Below are 9,154 nucleotides of genomic sequence, written 5' to 3'. Positions count from 1 at the left end.
TCTTGTGTCATCAGCGAAACTACTCACTACCGAATCCTTAACATTACTGTCTATGTCTTCAATCATAATAACAAACAGTATTGCAGCTAACACCGTACCTTGTGGCACACCGGATATTACCTTGGTTTCATCCGATTTCTCATCGTTTGCAATAACTATCTGTTTTCTGTTGTGTAAAAATTCTTTTAACCATCTTCCTACTTTATCTACGATATTGTGTTTTCTAATTTTCTTTGCTAATATATTATGGTCTACTTTGTCAAAAGCTTTTGCAAAGTCTAGATAAACCACATCTGTTTCATTTCCGCTTTTCATATTTTTGAATATGTTCTCACGGTGGACTAACAGTTGGGTTTGTGTACTTTTTCCGGGTACGAAACCGTGTTGTCCTATATTAAACAAATTATTTTTATTAAATGTTTCATAATATTTTTCTTCATTACCCTTTCATACACTTTCATAATATGTGATGTTAGATCATCAGGCCTATATTTACTTGCCTCAAGTCTTGATCCACTTTTGAAAGTAGGGGTGATATATGCTAATTTGTGCTCATCATAAATCTTGCCTGTATCTACACTTTGTCTTAATAATATTGCAAGTGGCTTTGCGATAGAATGAACTACTTTCTTTAACAAAATAGCAGGGATTCCATCAGGCCCTGCAGCAGCTCCATTTTTAATTTCATTAATTGCCTGCACAATATCAGCTTCATTAATTTCTATGTCAGCTAAATATTCACTATTTTCGTCCCTTACTTCTATATCATTATCTTCATTATCTATTCTAGGGGTGAATTCTCTCTTATATCGTTCTGCCAGGATGTTGCAAATTTCCTTTTTTTCATTCGTTAATCTCCCTTCAATTCTCAGAGGGCCTATTTCTATTCTTCTTTTATTCATCTTCTTCGCATATGAGTATAATAGTTTGGGGTTTTGCTTGATATTTAATAGGGTTTTTTCTTCCAATTCCCGTTTTTCATTTTCTTTTGATTGTATAATCTTTTGTTCTGCATTTCTATCTTACATTATTTTAGTTCTATAACTTTCCATGCATTTTTTTCTTTTGCAAGACCTTTTTTCCACTTTCTGATTTTCTGGAACAAGATCCTTCTGTCTCTTGGTGGATGCATGAATGATGTTTACTTTTCTTCTTCGGTATATATTTATCCACTATTTTCTCTAATATTTTATATAATATCTCCGTATTTACCCTTATGTCATCGCTTACGAAAATGTTATCCCAATCTTTGTTTAATTCTTCATTTATTTCTGACCATTTTATATTTTTACTGTAGAAGTTGTATTTTCCATATCCTTCCCATTTTTTCATTTCTTGCTTATCTCTGTTTTCACTTGCTTTGGAATGAACTGTTAATTCTATGACATTATGGTTTGAAATACTCGCATTATAAACTATTATTTCTTTAACATAATTCATCTCGTTCACAAATACTAGGTCTCAAGTATTTTCCTTTCTTGTTGGCAGGTGATTTATTTGTTGAATGTTGTATTCTAGTAGCATATCTAATAGCTTTTCGAATTGCCTCTTATCTTCTGCACTACTATTACTCTCTTTTTTATATGTATAAGTACATCCACAATCTCCTATTCGTTCTTCCATTCTACGAAAGGAAGGTTGAAGTCACCAGATAGGAGAATAGTCCAGTCCTTGTGATTTCTACATATATCATCCAATTTTTCAATTATTAAGTCAAACTCTTTAGTATTAGGAGGTCTATATATTACTATGTTCATTAATTTTTCAGATTCAAATTCTACCGCTATTAGTTCACATTCTGAGTTACTATATTTCTCATATATTTTTCCTTGTTTTTGTCTTTCCCATATATTGCGGTTCCCCCTTGATTCCTATTTTTTCTATCTGATCTATAAGTTTGGAACCCTTTTATTTGATCATCATTCCCAGTCTCTTGGGAATACCAGGTTTCACTTATATTCATTATATCTATTTTCTTTTCAATTTGGGTTAGTTCTTCTAAGTACTCTATTTTTCTTTTTGAGTTACTCGTAACTAAACCCTGCGCATTCATCACTATGATGGTTTGCGTGTTTTCTCCTTCATTTAATATTGGTAGTAATAAGGATTTTTCCATGTCTCTTTCCTGTTCTGGTATGTTGTTCTTTTTTTCATTTCCAGAAATTCTGACATTAAAAAATCCAACTTTTCCATAATATTTGATCTTCCTTCATCATAATTATTCATTTTGTGTCTGAATCTGCAATTTTCTCCGTTTCTGCAATATCCTCTTGCATAATAAATACAGTTATTATCCCTTGAGTAGAATTTTGGAGCTGATGCATTGAAATTTTTTGCTGACATCTCTGCATATCTCATTGGTGGTTTGCTTTTCTCTTTTACCTGATGTTCTTGATTTCTCTCTTTATTTGTTTCTTTCTTATTTTGGATTTTATTACTTGGTTGGTTATTTATTTGATTATGATTCATGGCTACAGGGTGCATATATTTGCATTTTTTGTCGAACTTACATCCTTTCCTTCTTTTAGGTTTTTGCATATTTTTGGATGCAGATCTCTGCAATCATCCCCATATCCATCTAGGTATGCACATTTACCATATATTTCATAGTTGTGACATACCTTAGGATGTTTGTAGTAACATCTTTCTCCAAATCTGCAATTCCCTCTTTTCAAAAGGTTGCAGATTTTGTCTTTCTTGTCTATTTTTTCCTCTTTCCCGTCATTGTGTAGATCTGGGTAGAGCCTCTTCGGGATTTGCTTTTCTGTTGCCATATCGTAATTTATTTCTTCGTAGGTATGCTGCTTTATTGCCTCATATGTAGTATCAATGAGTATCTCTGCATCCATACTTTTATCTTGTTCTTTGTTTTCCTTATTTTTTTCTGTCATTTCATTTTTGTTTACTTCTCTTCCGTTTTCCTCTTCTTCTTCTTCTTCTTCCTCTTCCTCTTCTTCTTCATCCTCAACTATTTGTACATTCAATCTTGATTTAATAACATTGTCTATCCATGATAGACATGTTGAACAAAAAATTCTTGTATCTTTTCTCATATCTTGCATTACCTCAGCACACTGTGGATGGGTCGGAATGTTGCATGCAGCACATTTTCTGATTAGGTTTTGTGGATTGACTATGCTATACCAAACCTTACACAGTTTGCATGCTTTTGGCATTCTTTTTCCTAATGCGTCAATTAGGATATTCACAAGATTCACCTTATTCATTTTCTTTGTCGGAATATGTTGGTTTATGTATATTTTCTTTATGAGTCTCTTGACCACTTGGATTTTATTTGGAACTTCTTCAATTATTTTCAAGATGTTTTCATTAGATTTGTTCCAGTTTGAAGGATTATATCCTTCTAATATATCTATGAATGCTTTTGTATCTTTTTGGTTAGGACTGTTGCTGATTTCATAGATGAGAAATGCCAGTTCCCTTCCTGCTACCTCATCGTATTGCGAATCCGCCAAGCACGCTAAATTACGCCATCTCTTCCCGCAGTTGGAACTTACTGCCATCTTGTTCTGATTTACAGTATTACACTTGATAAACTAACTTAGAAGACGCTTTATCCTACTATTTTCACACTAATCTTATCACCGATAGTTCACGAACACTTCTAGATATTTCTCAAATTCTAGTCGTATGTTTAACTTGTGATATCTGTTGATTAATCTGACTTCACGCGGGAACGTCTCACCAAGCAAGATGGCTACTACGAGAGAGAGAGAGAGAGAGAGAGAGAGAGAGAGAGAGAGTTCGTGTATGTGTCTTACTACTGCCAAATGATGGACTGCGTTCGCTAAATGAGATTTTCATCTAGAATAAAAGAAATGCACCATCAGTGTTTGGCTGTATAAAACTGACCTAAGAACATGATGTTCTCTCTCTCTCTCTCTCTCTCTCTCTCTCTCTCTCTCTCTCTCTCTCTCTCTCTCTTTCTCCTCTTTACTTTATCATACAGATCATGTCTAATACTCCTTGTGATTGAGGAAACAACATGAACATCTGATACTTATCAGTTATAGTGATTTCTAGTTATAGTGAAAACTTCCGTTTAAGTTTCGTCCTTATCCGGATTTCCGTTTATGGGGACAAGGCACTACGGATGTGCCCTTTGATCAAAAAGTCTGTAATGGCTCAGTTGAATCGATACTGTAGGGTCCTTTTATCTGCATCATGTTGACGAATGACTAAAATCAATATGTATGGAAAAGAATAAAAATATTGCACCAAATTTGTCAGGTATGAATGCTCTCCATTTCTTTAATAGCAGTCCCTAGGGATCTCCAAATATTTGACTGGATATAACATCTATTACCAGACCGTTAAATCTGATGAGTATCAGATGTCCACGTTTCCCCAGCCACAAGGAGTGTTAGACATGATCTGTATGATAAACTGAAGGAGAGAGAGAGAGAGAGAGAGAGAGAGAGAGAGAGAGAGAGAGAGAGAGGGAGGGAGAGAGAGAGAGAGAGAGAGAGAAGTTATATTCTTCCTTCTTTCCTCTCCTCCTCTCTCATCTTCTTCTCTCTCTCTCTCTCTCTCTCTCATGCTCGCTATATTTATATCCTATATTCGTTTCTCACTCATTGATTGAACATTTGCGTAAATTTAATGTTACTAATACAAAATGTATTGTTTTATGAAAAAAACTGCCTTGATCAGGCACTGCTCCTGAATCCTTAATCTAATTTTCGGGATTTTACTAAATCTGTATGGTCAGGTCGTGTATGTATCCTTGTTTTTCAAAATGTATTGTTTTCTGACTAAATTACCTGTGACCACGTGTGGGTGTCTGCCTTTGAAATCTCTAATCTAGTCCGCAGGCGTTTTTTCGTTTCATTAAAGTGAATTGGACCTGATGTCAATCTAATCATGCCAGTTTGTATACTAAGCCTACTTGTACTACGTTTTTGCCCTGTTCTGATAAGTCGTGCCTCCAGTAAAGGGTCGTGAAGACAGAAAGATCTTGGCATTTCTTGTCTTTTCATTTTCCTCCGTGGCGTTACCTTTATATATATATGTCTCTGTGTAAAATTGAAGAAACTTCAAGTTAGATTAAATAATATTCAGTAAAGGTTACTCAGAGATAATTAAAACAAACTGATAAGATATGCACACTATTTATTTAGATTAACTACATGACCATAGCATTGTCTGTTAAAGTGACTGCAATGTTAGTTTCACTTCAACAGCGCAATAAGCAAAAGAATGTTGCAGTGATTTTTTCCTTAAGATAAAAAACAACAATATGGAAAATATTGCCTTTTCAAGGCATTGTTATATTAAAGAAAAAAATATGCCAGCCACAAGTGATATGGTGATATGGCCTTAAGATTTTAATGTTACCTACCCAAACACCTTCTGTAATAAGTTATTGTGACCTCCAGTTGAGGAAGGCAATCGACAAGGCAGTGTCTGCTATAAGTGATTACTCTCTTCAGATCATAGACACATCAGTAGATTGTGACCATCGATTCAACACTGCAGTGGGCAAAAGCTACGTTTTACAATTGACTGCATCTTTCGACTCTGTAAGTCAGAGACCAAACTACAATCTTTCTAAATTGGTTGTGTCCATAAGACTGACCTGGCAATAATCAAACAATAATTAACAAAAATAGTAGCCTACAGTATCTGATATGAAGATTACTATTTTCTATGCAGACGTTTTCTTTTCCAGTGTCAAAAATATGCTTGTGGAATATATCTGCCAACAAAGTATGAAAAGATAAAAAACACATGGAAAATTGATCAGAACTTGAAAGTGCATTGAACGACGGCCTTTTATCATCGACCGATTACTTGGGTGTGCAAAGAATTGTAGCCAGTGGCCAAGTGAACCAGTCGTTGCCTGTGCTGTAGGCAGGAGTACCATCTTCTTTATCTATTAGGGCCATATTGGCCTGCACAGGTCCAACGCCTTTCTCAAATGGGATCGCCACGGTCTGTCCAGTGTTGATGTCGTAGAATCTGCTGGGGTCCAGAGGATCCTTCTTGGCTCCTATGAAGAACCATTTGCCAGCCAGTGATTTCATCCAATTTTCCTTGTCTGTTGAGGTGGTGTAGCTGACCAGGGATCTTCCCAGACTCTGGCACAAAGCCACACCTTGCCTAGAGAGTAAAAGAGGAAAGTTTTAGTTTCACATCGTCTAAATTTAGGTTCCAATTCTCACTGGTGGTAAAACTATAAGAAACAGAGGACTGCTTTAGGTTATACTTGAATGACAATTAGATTTAAAGTAGGCTTGTACTAGAATCTGGGAGCTACCTTGAGTTAGAGTCCCGTGTAGAGCATTAACGACTACTCTGTTCTGCGACATATATGTCCACCTGTTATCAGGTCAAAGGTGAGAAAGATAAATAGAGAATGCACTCATGTACAGTCAAACAGATTAAATTATACTCACGGCCAAGACATTGCATAATATGCCAGAGCATAGAGTTGTCCTTCATAATACAAGTTAACGTAAGCCGTGGAGTTTGTAGTTGCAATAACCGTCACTCCCGTTAAGCCCTCCAGCAAGGTGCAGGCAAATACCTGTAAATGAAAAAATCGTCTTGACAGGACTCTCAAAGGGTTAACACTTCTTCAAGGGAAGTTCTGCTGTTAGGTAGGACGGCGACATCAACAATGATCATGGCAATAGTGATGATCATAATAACAAGGTTGTTAATACTGAAATGACCAACATATGGACTAAAAAAAGTGCTATAGGACGCTTTCTCTAAGATAAACAAGAATCGTTTGACTTTCCTACCTGAGTGTAAGCCATGACAAATCCCTGGCAGGTTGGCCCCAGACGAGTGCAGTGTCTGGCACACGACCTATAATCGACGATGTGGATGGGCACATTTGTTTCTACAGTTGCCTTGGGGGATCTGGTCTACAAGCGTGAAGTAGAAATGGTGAACATTTGCCTCTGATTGCTGGATGAAGACAGCGACCAGGACAGACACTACAGGCCATTGATGCAGCATTTTGCCCCAAGTTCTTCTCTGCGTGATCCAAGATGCTGTGCCTACCTTTTGGAAAGATGAAAAATTGCAATTAAACTTTCTGTGATCTACAACAGTTTCCTCTGATCTCTGGTTGAGAACAGCGAACAGAACAGACAATACTACAAGCCTCTGGTGCTGCACTTTGCTTCAGCAGCTTCTCTACATGGTCTGAGAAGGTGCATGTAACTTTGGAAAGAAGAAAAATTGTAGTTAAATCTTAAGAGATCTAGAACAGTTGCCTCTGATCTCTGGTTGAGGACAGAGGTTATTGGCTGCTACGAGCCGCGATGTAGTTGCAAATCTCTGACAAATCGAGACAGTGGATCAAGTCCCAGTGTCTGTGTTTGTTCGCAGACATAAACATGATACAGAAGACTCAGTTGAAGATTACAAGTCTATGATCGGTGATCTTGTATAGCATAGCATTCCGTGGTGCTCATAAATGGAATGTGACAATAACGCTTAGAGAGAAATATGTCTGAAAGACGAATGGGAGAAGTTCTGTTCTTCGACCGTGTGTTCTCTCCAGGGAACTCATGGAAGAGAAAGTGACTGAAGTACTTGCACATTACCCCATCAATCCTAGTGATTATGCAGGAGTGTCTGTGATTTATTCGTGCGAGTGTGCACAAAATTATTCAAAGAGCGGACGTGCTTTTAAGGAAATGTCCAACGCCATAATTGGGTACATAATAGAGTTTGAAAATCCTATGACTTTGTGAACGATCATCAAGGTCTAATCATGGGTGTAAAAGCCTGCAACCGGTCCCCCTATATTATGCCAAATTACCCCCCCCCCCCCTGCATTTCTCCAGTCACGAGAACCAAGACGGTAAAATCGAGATTATTATGGCCGCGATTATCAAGCACACATTCGATGCGTCCTTAGAAAATACGATCTGATGATGTTATATCCGCGACGACAGTTCAACGTTTCATTTGACCAATTAGATACCTGTCGTGTCTATATATATACATATATGCATACATATATATATATATATATAATATATATATATATATATATATATATATATATATATATATATATATATATATATATCATATATAATATATATATATATATATATATATATATATATATAATATATATATATATATATATATATATATATATATATATATATATATATGCAAACACACACGCACACACACACACACACACACACACATATATATATTATTATATATATATATATATATATATATATATATATAATATATATATATATATATGAGTATGTAAGGTAGATTCAAAATATAGTGTACTGAAGTGTATAAAAAATACAACAATACAGCTGAGTTTTAAAATAGTTAATGAATTATGGATCTTAACCCACATTTCTGAGAAGTATGACGTGGTATACACACACACACACACACACACATATATATATATATATATATGTGATATATATATATATATATATATATATATATATATATATAGATATATATATATATATACATACATATATACATATATGTAACACCCACGACGGGCGTCTTTACCTAAAAAGACAAATTAACGTAGGCAATTGATTTAAATTCCTATCTACATAAATAGACTTTATTCTAGGAAACAAACAAGGGTCTATCTGTCGAGGAAAATTGGATTAAACAAATCAGTGACAAACCAAAATTAAACTCAAGATACACCTTACAGAGAGAACGGATTGTTCTCCAGCAACACTTGGGAAACTAAGCCAATCCCAAAATCTGTAAAATTCACATAGAGAATGAAACACCTTCATTCGAAAATTGATACGTCCATTCTATAAGTAAAATGTCATATAGTAATGCAGTCTATTTCCATTTTCCTCCAGTTATCAAGCATCTTCATTGGGCTCATTCTAAGTTTCTGTCAGAAGGAAGACATCGTCCCCATTAGAATTCAGCAATGTGAGACATCAAATAAAAAAGAAAAATGCATAATGAAATACTCAAAGAAAAGATGAAGTTCAATACAGTTTTGCATCTAATAGCGAGTGCTAAATATTAACACTGGACGCTATATAAAAATAATAAAAAAAAGGATAGTAGGATGTCCGTCTTAACTTTATATGGCCACCTTGTAGTCTCATCTCACAACTCCAAAAGGAGTAGATTCTTAAAAGGTATA

The 9,154-nt window shown here is 35.4% G+C and overlaps 1 protein-coding gene across 1 annotated transcript; it reads right to left on the bottom strand.

The window, feature by feature from the left end:
• Positions 1-5,155: 5,155 nt before the first annotated feature.
• On the bottom strand, positions 5,156-7,030 carry LOC135207663 (uncharacterized). The gene is made up of 3 exons (XM_064239510.1): positions 6,771-7,030; positions 6,420-6,550; positions 5,156-6,123 (listed from the first exon to the last, which is right to left on the bottom strand). Exons 1-3 carry the CDS (start codon positions 6,783-6,785, stop codon positions 5,811-5,813), a joined length of 459 nt encoding a protein of 152 aa, XP_064095580.1. The 5' UTR covers positions 6,786-7,030; the 3' UTR covers positions 5,156-5,810.
• Between the last annotated feature and the right edge of the window lie 2,124 nt (positions 7,031-9,154).

The sequence above is a fragment of the Macrobrachium nipponense genome, chromosome 34 (genome assembly GCF_015104395.2).
Source record: "Macrobrachium nipponense isolate FS-2020 chromosome 34, ASM1510439v2, whole genome shotgun sequence".
NCBI lineage: Eukaryota > Metazoa > Arthropoda > Malacostraca > Decapoda > Palaemonidae > Macrobrachium > Macrobrachium nipponense.
This window is presented reverse-complemented; position numbering and strand designations above follow the sequence as displayed.